General features: G+C 39.0%; 1 protein-coding gene across 3 annotated transcripts in view; it reads right to left on the minus strand.

Moving 5' to 3' along the window:
• ABCC8 (ATP binding cassette subfamily C member 8) overlaps positions 1 to 14646 on the minus strand; it is a 77925-nt gene that overhangs the window by 27747 nt on the left and 35532 nt on the right. For all 3 annotated transcript variants that reach the window (XM_074918309.1, XM_074918308.1, XM_074918310.1), the window contains exons 13-19: positions 12665 to 12770; positions 12333 to 12443; positions 10292 to 10367; positions 10096 to 10201; positions 5590 to 5625; positions 3963 to 3998; positions 789 to 887 (exon numbers count right to left, since the gene is read on the minus strand). In XM_074918309.1, the coding sequence (XP_074774410.1) occupies positions 789 to 887; positions 3963 to 3998; positions 5590 to 5625; positions 10096 to 10201; positions 10292 to 10367; positions 12333 to 12443; positions 12665 to 12770 (570 nt within the window). The remainder of the gene's footprint in view (positions 1 to 788; positions 888 to 3962; positions 3999 to 5589; positions 5626 to 10095; positions 10202 to 10291; positions 10368 to 12332; positions 12444 to 12664; positions 12771 to 14646) is intronic.

Below are 14646 nucleotides of genomic sequence, written 5' to 3' on the forward strand. Positions count from 1 at the left end.
AAAAATTAACCAGCTGGAAAAATCACACAGTGGAAAACATATCTGTTCGCACTAATTGTTCTAATGGGGTCTTTTTCAATCACAGGCAAGTAAATAATATTTCAGCTAGGAAAAAGCATCTTAGGTCAGTCATCTTCCCAAATAAAAATATTTAATAGTTAAAACCAGGAAAAACAAGCACAACTTCTTCCATGGTATATTGTTAGTATTTAGCTTTTTTTTTTTCATGTCCAGGGCCTTAGTTTCTTGTTTCAGTATCCAAGGATGACAGAAAAAATGCGCGTAGGATGCGAATACATAGTCAACCACTTCTTTTAAGGGCGGAGGGATGGAATACCAGCAATTAACTTTTAAATCTTTTGGAATGTTTGGTGGGCATTTGTACTGAATAAGAAGGCAGACTATTATTCCTTCACAATGTACCAAACACTGAAACTGTAATAAACAACATTCTCACTCCCAAACGGCTAATGCCCTTCTAAGACAGTTAAAGTAGTCAATTAGGTGTAAGAAGAGAATCCTTCATGCTAAATAAACACTGTTCTTGGAAATGAAAACACTTCTAGTACTTAAGTTGAAGTGAGACTGAACTCTGTCCCTTGTGTCCTTCAGGAAAAACACGGTCAAAGGGGGACTTGTGCAGGACTGACGGTCTTTTGTCGTGTTCGGGCAGGTGCAGTATGTTTGTTCCTAGAGGGAGATGGGGACCCTTGTGTGAACCGAGGCCTATGCCATCCATTATCTAGCTAAAAGGGGAGCAAAGCTGTAACAATGCTGAAACCCGTTACCTCTGTTTGTTAAAAGGGCTTTCAAATGTGATATTCTCTTCCACTGTGGCATTGAGCAACCAGGGCTTCTGTGATGCATATGCTACTGATCCTCTTTTCCTGGGGCAAAAAACAAAACCACAGAGTTCCAAGATTATAGCGCAGTAGGTGTTTTAGGAAACCACTTTCTTGTAAAGGAAGAAACTGGTATTTAGTCTTCAAAAATGCTCTTTCCTTTCTCTTCTTTAGGACAATCAATAGCTCTCCCACCAAGGAAACACATAAGAAGTTAAACTTCTGACAGTATACTGAAATTGTTCACCTAACTGAATTTCAGTTTGTTCCCTTTTTTTTCCTGCTGTGAGGTGGGTTTTGGAGAGGCTAGCTCAGTAAAGCTGCCTCTTGAGCAGCGTGGATGGCAGAATGAAAACTACCATAGACTGAATCCCAGCTCTGTTTGGATAGACTAATAAAAAAAACCTGTATAGCAGATCACTAGTTAGGCAACACATTTCAGGAGGGATGTTCTAAAAAGATATTTTTAAGGTGTTCCAAAAAAATAACAACTCCACACTCGCGCAAAGGTAATTCCCCCCCCACCCCCACCACATTTATTTTCCCCATTCCAAGAAGCGAACTTGAGTCATAATGTGTAGAAAGTATTCTAAGTCTATAAAGACAAGAAAAGAGAATACAGACAAAAAATATTTGCTGAATTTCTCCCCGTGGAATTGCCCCCATAATGTACCATCAGAAGGGAGAACTTACCAGATATGGTCAACAGGATCTTACCATACATATTTTATTTCATAGGGGTTGTTATTATTATTACTATTTAAAAATAAAGCTATCTGCCTACTAGCAAAGTAGTTAGTGCTTTTGTTGGAAATTGTGCACCAAGGACCTCAGTAAGGCAGAGCTGGGAGAAAGGCAACATTTTTAATTAGAGCAACTGATACTGTTAGAAAACTCATTGGCATATCGCCGTTTCTCCAGAAAAGGGCCAAAAGAGGGATCATACACCTAAAAGCATATCTGTTTTCTTTCCAGCTATATCAGCTAATCCAATAACACGATAGGACCTCTCACCCAAACGTAGCCTTTGTCTGCTAGACAGCCATTACAGCAGCCTCTTTCTAGTTGGACCTGAATGCAATTCAAACCCTAAGCTGTCAAAATACACCAGGCACTTTATCTTTTTTTATCAGGAGTTAAGGTCACTTGCCCTGCTCATTTTTTCAGGCTTTCACCAAGCTTGCTTAGAAATCATTATAGGATCTAATTTTCTTTGATGACCTGAAAGAACACACAGTTACACTACCCTGTTAACATGATTCCAAGTTCAAATGTCTGATGGCTTATTAGAATTTAATTATATTTTATGAATTCTCTTTACTGGAAAATGAAACAGAGAAAAAAAACCCAAACAACAACAGACAGAAATAATCCCCTAGGCAGCCCAGTGCGCAGCCCCAAAATTTAATTCAAAGAGCATTCAGTTCTGTCTCAGGAGGGAAGCATTTTTTCAATTAGTATGAAATTCTCATCCCAGTGATTGAGAAAAAATTGCTCTGAGCATTCCAAGATGAACATGTATTCCCTTCCCCTCCTCTTCACTGCTTGAAACTGTGTCTTTGCTGCTCTTAATTCTCAACGTGATTTAAAAGTTACTTCTAATTTATTTTTTGAAAAATAGTAGCAAGGTTTTGAGGAAAATGTTTTTACGACTTTTGTAAGAAGTGTTCTTTTGTTCAGTGAAGATAGGGGCACTGCCAGTAAGCTGCACTCCATCCTGAGAGCCAGCACAATGCCTGGGAACACCATCACCATCTGGCTTACGTGCTGCTTTTAGGCCATCAGTGAAGAACCAATTACTTCAAGAAATTTGGCAATGAGCTTGCCAAAATTCATTACGAACTCAGAATTTAGTAAACCCCTCTAAATTAATCTAAATTGCAAATTGACACTAGGATGACATATGAGGGCAGATCATATTTTGACATAAGCAAAAATCTTGCAAGTACCTGATCACAGGAGAATCTGTTGCATGTCTACAGTGCTTTTTACGGTAAAGGGGCAAGCAAACAAAACTATAATGAAACTGAGAGACATGTGGCCAAAAATCCAGAGAACAAAATATTCTGAAACAGAGCGTGCAACACTTTCTCTGAAAGCCTGCCTTGAACCTGCCTCAGGTTTCACACTTAAAACACTGGATGCAAACAAATGGCTTACCAGACAAGACTTATGAGGAATTTATTCTGCATGTGGAAGTAACCGCCTCCTACCCCCAGACTGGATAAACAAATTTGCATTTTCAACAGTGGAGTGTATTTTTTTTTTTCCTTTAATAACACAAGATAGACTAACCACAGCCTCTTAATTATCAGAGAGGCAGACAGCAAAATCCAACCTCACAGTAAGTAGGAAAAACCTTCCCTGAGCTCCCTAGAGACTATGTGCTTTGGCTAATACAGCATCAAGCCTGTTCATTAATTTAGAATCAGAAATAACATTGTCAAGCTTGTTTGTTTAAAGTTATTAATCTATCTTCACATTTCATTTTGTTAAGTCCACTAGGCTCAGTACACAATCAAGATTACTGAAAATAAGACTAGTTAAGGGACGTCCATATATGAATCAACCTACCAAGTCTGAAATGCTGGAGATTTTAAGAACAAAATAGATGCGCTTAAAATGCAACACAGTTATGATTATAAAGGTAGAGGAAATAATACATTGCAAAGACTTCCCTGGGTGTTTTGTTTTGTTTACTACAGGTTTATCTTTATTATTTTGCACAATTCATGAATTTCTAACATGAGTCAACAACTCAAAATCAAATGTTCTCCAGATGAGAAAAATGTGTCCTGTTCTGTCCTATACTATTACTGCATGAACAAAAGAATATGCTTCCATTATTTTCAGCCTGATGGTGGGTAATAGAACATTCTGATATTGCCAGTCCTGAGTATTCAGGAGTATACTTTTTTACTGTTATTAAACTGCAAAGGTCACTTGCTTGTTTTCAATTCTAAATCTTGCAGTAGCTGCATACAGAGACAATCCATTTGCCTTTTAAGGAGGAATAATTCATTAAGGGCAGACACTTCTGAAAAATGCTCCCAGAGTCACAGAATGGCTGGGGTTGGAAGGGACCACTAGAGGTTCCCATTATTTTTTGAAGTGTTTTACCTGAATTCCGTGTCAATAGGAGATTCCTTCTCTGAGCTGCAGAAAACAAACACAAGTGAGTTGTGGGTTTTTTTAAAAAAATCAATTATTTTACACAATGTAAATAGTACCTTAAAGTACAATCACTATGCTATAATTAAAAATACAACAAAATGACTGCATAACAGAAATAAAACTCTCTTAAATGTGCTAACATTTTGTACCATGTGATATTGACCTAAAAAAGGTATGGCTAAAGTTTCAACTTTGAGAAGTGCTAAGTAACATCTCAGAAAGTATTCACACCTATGACCAAATACTCAATACTCTGTTCTGAGAACACCAAAAATGTTCTACAGGATGCTAGTGCAATGACACTACCAGACATATTCCTACAGCACTTACCCAGCATAACTAGGATTCCCAGAACCTATGATAATGGAGGTAATTTTTTCATACAGTCTAATATTCTTTCCTACTTTTTAATGTTTTCCATGGTAAATATATTTTGTATGTTATAAATATATATATATTTTAAAATATAGATATATTTTGCATATTGTGCATGTTATCTTACTGTTTGCTACCATCCTCCTAGCAGCTTCAAACATGTGTATGTCTAATTCTCTTGTATCTTAATGGGTTCAAACGGTTTCACTTTAAATTGGCACAGAAATTGCAGCCTCTCTTACAGAAAGAGCTGTGAGATTTCCAGCATCCTTTACCATGAGGCTTAGTCATTAGATACATGATGTCCCTCTTACACTACACATGGCTAGGAGTAGAAGTTTTGCAGGACTTGGTCTGACCAGGTAACAAGTCAGAAAAAAAGATAAATGGGAGAGAAGATGCTGATAAATCTAAAGAAAAGGCAGCAGAATACTTGGTGCATCACAGAACCAAGAAAATATTCTGGTCAGTAGAAGACACACAGTTTAGCATAAGTCAAGAAAAGGGACATCATATGACATTTTTCCTGTTCTGATTTCAATCACTAAGTTCTCAGTGACTTCAGCAGGGGTAGGACTGTCACTTTTACAAGTTTTACCATTCTAGAGGTTCGTGCGCCACACTAAAATCACAACCACATCAGAAAGCTTTGCTCTCAGTTCATTTGGTAGCTATTCCCAAAAGCCAAGCTGAGCTATGTTAATCAGGTAAAAATAATATCCATGCAAGCATCCCTTGCCAACAGATGGACTAATCTGCTACTCCCCACACTTCTCAGCTTGAGTGTGCCTGAAGAATGCTAGGTGAGAAAATAAACTTATGACAGGATGCAAAAAACGAGGAGAAGAGTAACGGAAAGAATTTACTTCAATAAATGAAACCTTCAAAGCAATACTTGATACTATTTTTAAAAGTGCAACATTAGGGAATAATCTGGTTCAGACTTTCAGAGGATTTTCAAAGATGTACAGGAAAGTTAGGATACAATTTTCAAAGTTGCCAAACGGCAATGTTTTCATTAAGGAAATCCAGCTCTTTGTAAGTCACATAAGTGGTTTCAAAAATTTTATCTTAAGCCAGCGAATACAGTTTCATTGATTTTGAGAAGTCTCACTGAAAACGTTAAGCATAGATTTTAGAAACCTTTGGTTCCTTCTATCGCAATCGATTTAGTAGGAAGACCAATACAATACCATACCTGACATCTTCTCCCGTCTCACTGTCAGAAGTACAGCTGCATCACAAATAGAAAGCAAAGATTGTTTATTTAAGCAAGCACAGGCAATCTGCCCCAGAAAGAAAAACTATTAAATTCCACTTAGTGTACAGACTGCAAACAGTATTTATCACAGAGCTGCAGTGCAGCATCTGTTCCTTCTATACAAACTGACTTGATTTTAGCAGACAAAAAAAATTTGGGGACAGTTTTTTTCATTATAAACATTTAATTTGAGTCAACAAATAAAATCACCTCCCCTCTATCCTGCAGGTGCTAACAGAACTGAGATGCCCTAGGTTTTGTTTTTGCTATTTTTGAGCATGTACCAAGATGTTCACAGAGTTTTGTCAGCATGGCTGGCCATACTTACTACTGATGCTAAATTCACTTCCCTTGAAAAGAATGAAAAATCTGTGTGTCAAGTGATATCAACAAAACCAAGAAGGAACAAAGATTTTCTTGCTTTAAAGAGAACAGTCTCATTAACTTTTTGATAACACCAATTGCTTATAAACATCCAGGAAAGAAAACTACCTGCAGTTTAAAAGGCTGGTTTGAGACAATTCCAGAAAGTTAATGCATAGTAAACAATAACCATATCTAAGTTCAATTTACTGTAGGATTTGAGAGCGCCAGCCAGCCACTAGTAACTTTATGCCAAAGGCCAGCGTACTGATCAAAGGTTTTCCACAGTTACCCCACACTCCACTGGTCTTTGGTGACTTGGTGAACTCAGTGGCGCCAAAAACCCATGAACCTGTTGCATATCATTAAATAGCAACACATTCTTTACAGAAACTATCAAGGGGCTGAAACAGGGACTATCTTTTCCAGCCGTTCCATGCACAACACAAGGACCCTGAACAACAAACAGTGGTTCCTGCTTCACGGACCACCCCGCAGGCGGCCAGGGAACACCCTGGTAACTTGTGACATGCAGTATTTGTGCGTGACAGAGGCTCCCTCTCCACGGTGCTCTCCTACACCAGCCCTCGAGACAGGCAGAGAGCTCTGCAGCTCACATAATCCATCCAAGTAGCTCCAGAAGCAAAGCTCAGCCAGGGTCCCTCGTGGCGGGCACAGGCTACCTGTGCTTACTGCAGGTGGGCAACTGGGCTCCAGTTTCTGCTCCGAAAGCGGGGCACAGCGCCGTGCTCACAGGGCACCAACGCTTCCCAGAGCGACAGGAGATGCAGCAGCACACAGCAGTGTCCCAACTCCCCCTGGTAACCATGTTCTTTTCCTATATACAGCCACAGGTGCCACTATTCTCACATGCAAGTACTGGTAGATCAGTTCCCTGGTCTGTGTTTCTGTTCTGTAGCTGCAAGAAATGAATCCTCCATTCGGAGTTCTAGCTCAGCCTTTTCAACACACTTTGACTTCGTTTTATCCTTCCTTTTCCCTGCATACTCCTGGCAATTAAGGATGCACTCATCTTCTACCAGTTTTGAAATGTCAAAGTATTGCATGTTTGATGATGAGGTCTAGATCTAATTTTTTCCAGGCATGTGGATGTCTAAAGGTGCAAATATGTGCCTACTGAGATTTTCAAGCCTTCAAATCTCTATTTCCAACTTAAATAAAGGACCTGGATGTTTCTGAAAACTCACGTAAACATGCATTTATAAAAATCAATGTAACTTTAGGCATCAAAATAATTTTAAAATATTGTCATTTGATGAAAACAGTCGACTAACTCCACATTGAGCAGAAGAAAATCTACTGTCAGCAATCTTAACAAGTCTAGCACTTCCTTCACAGGATAAAGACTCTAGATTCACATGGGAGTATGTATGTCCTGTTTAGAAACAAATGACATAATTTTGTCTGAGCAAACTATTTCTCATTTAGGTCAATTTTCTGATATTATTTACTCCAAAAAGTCTTATACTATAAACTGCTCCCTGGACTTGAACCGGGACTATTTAAAGTGAGATACTGCCCAGAAGAAATTAGCATGGCATATTCTATAATTATTTACTCAATAACCAGTCAAATCAATACTATTTACCATCTCTTCAGAGTGTAAATAATGATTTCTCTATTTTTGTTAATCTCTAACCATATTATCAAATATTTATGCTGAGATGCTCTTAGCCTGCTTTGGCTAAGGGGCAGTAATCTGGGCCCTGATCTTTCAGGCACACAGTGTAATACAAACAACAAAATAAAATCTCCAATGGGCAAGTGCTCACTTCCGATTACCTGATTCCTAGTCCAGAAATAAATTACATTTCTTTTTAATGTTTTGAGACAAATAATTTTTTATAGGAAGCAAATAAAGATGATCTGCAGTTAATCCTGTTTTATCAATAGAGCATGGAGGCACAGAGGAGGGAAATGACTTGTGCAAGGTTATCCTATATTAGACCAAGGGAAAGGCCAGGAATAGAATCCAGATTTCCTGAGCACTGAGTGACATGTCAGCAGGATGTATCCTTCATCTTCATAGCTGTGACCTTGAAGGAAGGGAAGGGGAAGGAAATTTGGAATGAAATAATTCAGGACTATTCTGTAATGGGAACGACTGAAGCCAAGCACTCATCTCATCCTGAACAAAGAGCTGTAACAAGGATCTTTCTGATTTTGGTGACACATTTTATTGCCTGAGCTAAGGCTACAAGCTCTGATGATTACTTGATAAGACTACTCTCCTTGAACCTGGGATAATGTTGCATGTACCTGGTCAGGCTTTAGTATTTTCTTATCAAATTAAGGAAGCTTTCATCTGATAGCTTTACAACACAGGTGTGCCAGCCTACACTGACCGCATCCATCGTCCTGAATAGATGAGTGCACATGGTAGCAGCTCTGAAAGATGAGACAAAACATAATCTGTCCCAGTGCAGCCAGCACTTACAGTGCTAAGATTGTTTCAGCCACAAGCCCCTTTATACATATCTGACAGATAGCAAAGCAAATGTGATAACAACTGAATTTTACCTTGTGATACTTTGGCACATATAGAAGACATGAAAACCAGTTCTGACCTTTACACTGTTGTGAAGTACATGCTTCTAAACAAGTGCTATTTAAAACCACGGTCTGATCAGAACCATCATGTCATCTGTTTTAGTTTAGCATCAGACATTCAAATTACACTGCTTAATCATGTTATGTCATCTGTAAAAAATTACAGCCTTGTTGAAATGAAATTAGTTCACCTAATCAGGCTGCGGGGATTCTACATGGTTCTTCAACATATGCTGATTTTCTGCTTAAGGAAGTATGTTTTAGTGGATAGATCAACACATTCTGGAACTTTGGCTTCTGTTCTTGCCTCCCTCACCAGCTGAAAGAGTCATCTTCCTATGTTTCATTTTCTCTACCTATAAACCAGGGAACCTTCCTTCCTTGTACTATTACTATTAAAGCATGTGCAACTCTAAGTAGTGTGACTGGCTTATGCATGAAGGCTGAATATAAATAATATCTGTCTACAAACACTCAGGGAATTTGCGAGAATTGTTTCACAAAATCAGTGCAGAACCCACTGGGAACAAAGACCCTCTGTCCATCAGAGTGCATGGATTAGACTTACAGTTGCACCGTTGTTCCTTCATTCCCAATCAGTTGGAAATAAAATTAATTGTTTCTCTAGTTTCTCCTGCAGTTTGTCAAGCTTTACCTACAAATATCCCAAAAGGCAAAGCGCAGTCTGTATGGCTAGGAAATCTAGTAATGTAAAATTAACAGGTCAAAAACATTCTCACACACTGATCAGACAGTGTACTAGAGGTGGCAGTAATTTACTGGAAATCACACACAGGAGCAGCAATATCTTATACCATCTGCCAATTAGTTCGAGGGTCAAGAGACCAAGTCCTAACAGTAGAGCTGTTGGAGTTTGTTAGCATTTTTTTTCCTGCCTTCATAGCCAGAACAGAAGACACACACAAGCGTAGCCTATATCTGGCTGTCAGAGCACGGCTGCTGTGTCCCCTTGGGAAGGCAGGGAAGGACAAGACTATCCCTCTCTTGTCAAATGAGGCAGGATGCACTGTGGGGAGTACCCTGAGTCACTGCCACTTATAAAAATCTCTCTCAGGCACTAGGGCAGTGCTGGGATGGAGCACACATCTCAAAGCACAGCCAAGGACTGCTCCTGGTGAGCCAGTACCTCTTTATAGTTCCATTCAAAGACATGAGCTCAGCCCTGAAAGAGTAAATGCCATTCTGTAGCAGCACAACACTTCAGCTAATTAATTCTGATTCCAAATTAGTTATGATTTCACTCAAGTTATGTTGCTGGAGTGCAAAAATGCCCAAGTACGGTTATCTATTCCCATTAATGGAACAGACACCTTGTTTGACCCTGGCTGGATGTTCTTTCTGATGTGTTCCCCTACTGATAGGGTAAGGTCTGTATCTTGAATGTACACCTACAAAACCCCTGACTCCACAAAAAGGTTCCCAGGATAGATTTTGGCTTTTTTTCTGCATTACTATTCAACTCAAGCTTGAATTTTTAAATAGCACTACCTGCTCCAGAATATGTTCCCAGAGATCTTCTGCATCTCACCAAGTATGGCTAGCAAGAGAGATGACTTACCACAGCCAACCTGTCCTACAATCATTGTTAGCTGACCTGTGAGAGAAGAAGGCATATATAAGCTTCTGATTCACCAAATGCTCACGGAAAAACATCTTATTCTGTACATGTGATGTCATTTTGTACCTTGAGGGATTCGGATATCAATGTTGGACAATGCTGGAGGTCCTTCAGGTGTCCAAGTGAAAAACCCATTTGTGATCTATATGCCAAGATGGAAAGAAACAAGAAACAGAAAACTGGTTTTAGAGCTGACTTCTTGTTTCCACATCAGACACTTCTGTTTTCATTACACTGAGCACAGGAACAGAGTTAGCCTTTGCTCAATGCAGGAAACACATCTTCAAGTGACTGATTTTGTAAAGGCTTGTATTCTGATGTGCAAGAATCTCTGAACTCTAAACAAGCACGATTAGAAAATTATGGAAAATCCGAAGGAAAAAGAAGCTGTTAAGGGTTTTGTTATTTGTAGGCAGGCACATGAAAAAAGTGAAATGATTACCATACTATTAAATTATATACAGAGTCACAGATTGCTCTCTGCAGAGCACTGAATGTCACTCTAGACACACTGCAGCATATACAACAATTATACAGTCCAAATTCCAAGCAGATATGCAGAACTTCCCACAGAAATTAGATGTTGCTGCCTATTATGGTATTTTCCTTTTTATTTTTGATATGACTCTCAGATAACCTAGGTTTTACTAGATACAGAAATCTTTTCACTGAAGACGACTAAAAACAAGAAACAAAGCCTGTTCAGGTCTTTAAATGGAAGAGATTTCCATGGATACTGTGAAAAATAGGAAACAGGAGACAATTTTAAAAGGCCTGTATTTATACAGGACCCTCTTCTCTCACTTTTTCAAAGCCACTGAAGCCTTCAATGCCTTTCAGCAATGCGAGGTACAACATTTTTTGATCTCAGAAGAGTGGAACAGGACACTTTTACCTCTCCCTGGAGAAAAAAAAAGTGATACTTTTATCTTGGGAAACAACCTGAAAAAATGAGCAAAAGGAAGTGCAGTGTTCCTCCCTCTAGATGACTGAAGGCAGCCAGAAGATCCTCTCTCAAAAAGTGCCCCTTCACGGGCAATGAGCTGCAGACAGACGTACTTAGAAACCGCAGATCCCTGACCCAGGTGCCACCGGTGACAACGATGTCAGCAGATGGAGCCAAAGATTATAGCTAGTCCTGGCTTCCTATTCAAGACCTTATAAATACTGGCCTTACAGAGGTTACTGCTCTGGCCTCTCCTCTGAGACAAACTCTTTTGTTGTCACTCTAGGCTGTCTTTTGATACCCCCCCAAAAAAACCTCTCCGAAATATTCCTCTTATTTTCCTGGAAGTCTAATCAAGAAGAACCCTGCACCAAAGCAGCATGTCAGATGACAGCCTCTAAAAAAAAAGAAACCCTGAAAGCACTATCAATTGTCCTACTTACTCCCATGAAACTGGATTATTCTTTCTCTTGTGCCAGACATGCAAATGTATAGCAGACTTCATAAATAAACAGTGTCATCACTGTAATAACCATCATGATTTTTATTACTTCTGGATAGTTCTGTAGCAAATCAAGACCATCAGTCTTCAAAGTGGCATGTGCAATTTTAATTTTTTCTTCAAAGAAGTTAGGTCTTTGACGGTTAGTTTTCAACTTCATGTTGAAAGGCTACTAGGAATTCCAAAGGATGAAGGGAAGGCCCGTGACAAGATTATTTTAGAAATGTCTAAAACTAATTCTTTTCCATTTTCTTCATACCATTTTTCTCTACAGGCATTGGAAAGGAAAGAAAGAGTCTGACATACATGAAAGGTTGGACCAGATGATCTTTCAAGGTCCCTTCCAACCTGGGCTGTTCTATGTTCTAAGTTGGAAATTTTTGCCATGAGAACAGGGCTGATGACTTAAACACTTCAAATCGAAAATTGCTGAGCAAAATCTAGAGGCATATACAGAGCTGATCACAATATAGAGGTCAGTAGTCAATTCTTAAAATGAAAGGCATAGAAAAGAAAGGTGGAGGTTAATCTCTGACATGAGCACAAGTGTCTGACAGTTCACATCAAATGCTGGTTCTTGAATGTGAAACTGGTGTCAGAATACAAAAGTGACTTTTAGTGAGCTATAGTAAGTGTTATTAGAGTGACCTTCATATCACCTTTACACAAAAATCATCTGCTTCTGTGATGCTAATGGGTCTTCTCATGTGAGAGCTGTAATTGTTCCAGTCTTCCCTGGCAGGCCTCTTGCGGTTAACAACTTTGAGTGGCTGTGCAAGATCAGAAAGACAGAAATAAGCAGTAATTGGTAGCAGTACCAGCAAAATGTCCCAAACACAAGCAACCATGTTATGACCTATACAGTTCAGGATATAAAAAAAGAGGTTTTGCAATTGCAAGAAATATCCAGTAGGAAATGGAAAAGTAAAAAGCTTATTCTGGGTACAAATTACTCCAGCCACTTCACTTGCAATTCAACAGCATTACTCACCACCGCCTGGTATTTGCTGTGATTATCTGCACTTCTTAGCTCTGAAGATTTATCGTGCTCTTCTCCAATTTCTTCACTTGACAGGAATTCACTCAGTTTCTGCACACTGAAAGGGAAAAAAAGAGAATCACACCTGAACTTGGAATGCAAAGCTTTTGTCCACTGCAATGTTTATTATAGATCATCCCCTTTGTACTTCAGCCACTGTCTGCTGCATAGTTTGTTCATTTTCATTTTGTTACAGGCATACAAAAATGTGCAAGAAGTTACTGCAAGGAAGCTGACAAAAGCTGCCCTGTTGTCTATTAACAGCTATGATATTTTAACAGTTCGTGCAGATGCTTCTCAAGTCTTGTCTTTTCTGATATGACCGGAGAGATTACACAAAAAAATTTTTTTCAGGCGTTTGGTGGGATGCAGAACCAGCCACAAAGCAGCTTGTTTTGAAGCCACATGCTGAAGTAGAATTAATATCATTTATGTTACTGAAGTGTTGCACAGTCAGTTCTACTGAACAGTCTTATGAACACTAGCAGTCTGATGAAATCTCTACACTGTGAGCTAAATTCAACCAGCTATGATGAAATATGATGTGTACGAGGTAACATGATAAAGTAATACAGCTTAACAGAAGAGTGTTCAACAGATGAGATATAAAAGGAATTCTGACAACCAGCAACAAAGGAGAAGGCATAAAATCTTCACAAGCTGCTTAAGATTTAATTAGCTAAGAGATAATGTGCCTTTATTATGACATTTAACAGATCATTACATCAATTTTACCTCTGTACCTGACTTTATAAAATGTATGTCTAATCTACTCACAGGGACAGCAAATTGAATTTGTAAAGGAAGTAGATTGAATCATGAACTCAACATCAAAGGGGCTCAATCAGCTAGAAATAAGTTAACTATCAGTCTCCAAAATTATAGTGTGCCAGAAGGCCTTAAGTTCCTAAAAATAAATTTATGGACAAGGGCTGAAAAAATTGATTTCAATATAAAAAAATCGATATAAATAGCTTTAGGCTAATTGGGGAGAAACAGACAAATGATGCCACTGTAGCACAGTGATACATGGCTATCTGTCTGTTCGAATGCAAATCTTAAAAAATAAAAATTAAAAATCCAGCATTTATTTTGCATTCCACTGCCAAGGATTTCTTCTTCAGGAGGAGACCTAGTTTCCTCTAAGAACCTCATAAGATACCTAACTGGTGCCAAAACAGTGCTTGGACCAAGGCATTACAGCACCTCCTAAAGCAGGCTCCACAGAGCTGGCACTTGTCCTGCAAGGAGGGGTGGAAGCCACCCAGGGCTCCATAAGAAACAACTGGTTCTACAGTTTTTCTGTCAACCTGCCCACTTGTTAATGGCATCTGAGGACTAAGAGATACACACGGGGGTGAATTTAGCTAGAGCAGGTACTACAATCTAAGAAACTGAAAACGGGGAGAATAAGTATTTGGGATGGAAGAAGAGGAGTAATAATGAATTCAGGCTCGATGTCAGACCAAAATCCGTAATGGGAAAGTCTGTTGTCTCAAAGGCAGAAATTAGAAGCCCTGTCAGTAGAGATATTTCTACCTATGCGCACAAAGCTCTGAAAAACACAGCTAGGAATGATCTTAACTTTTTTGTTCAGTGAAACAAATGTTTAAAAGAACATTCTAAATGCCTTTAAATGGACCAAGTGATGGTTTAGATGCTGCCTATATGGAGTTTGTGTGCAGCTGCTCCTACATTCTCTATAGTAAAACTACACTGACATTTGAATAATTGCTCTGAAGATAGAAAGAGCAGACAGAGAAGTACCCTGTGCATCTACTCCAGGGTCTAGAGGGGGAGGAAGAGAAGACAGCAAACACATTCTTGGATCACGCATACCCAAATAAGACCATGTCTCTAGTAAGCCATTCTATAGTTTGATTTTGCTCTCTGCTCTCTGGTTGTGTATCAAGGTGGCAGTACTGAAGTGCCGA

The sequence above is a fragment of the Athene noctua genome, chromosome 14, assembly GCF_965140245.1.
Source record: "Athene noctua chromosome 14, bAthNoc1.hap1.1, whole genome shotgun sequence".
In the NCBI taxonomy this organism is placed as follows: Eukaryota; Metazoa; Chordata; class Aves; order Strigiformes; family Strigidae; genus Athene; species Athene noctua.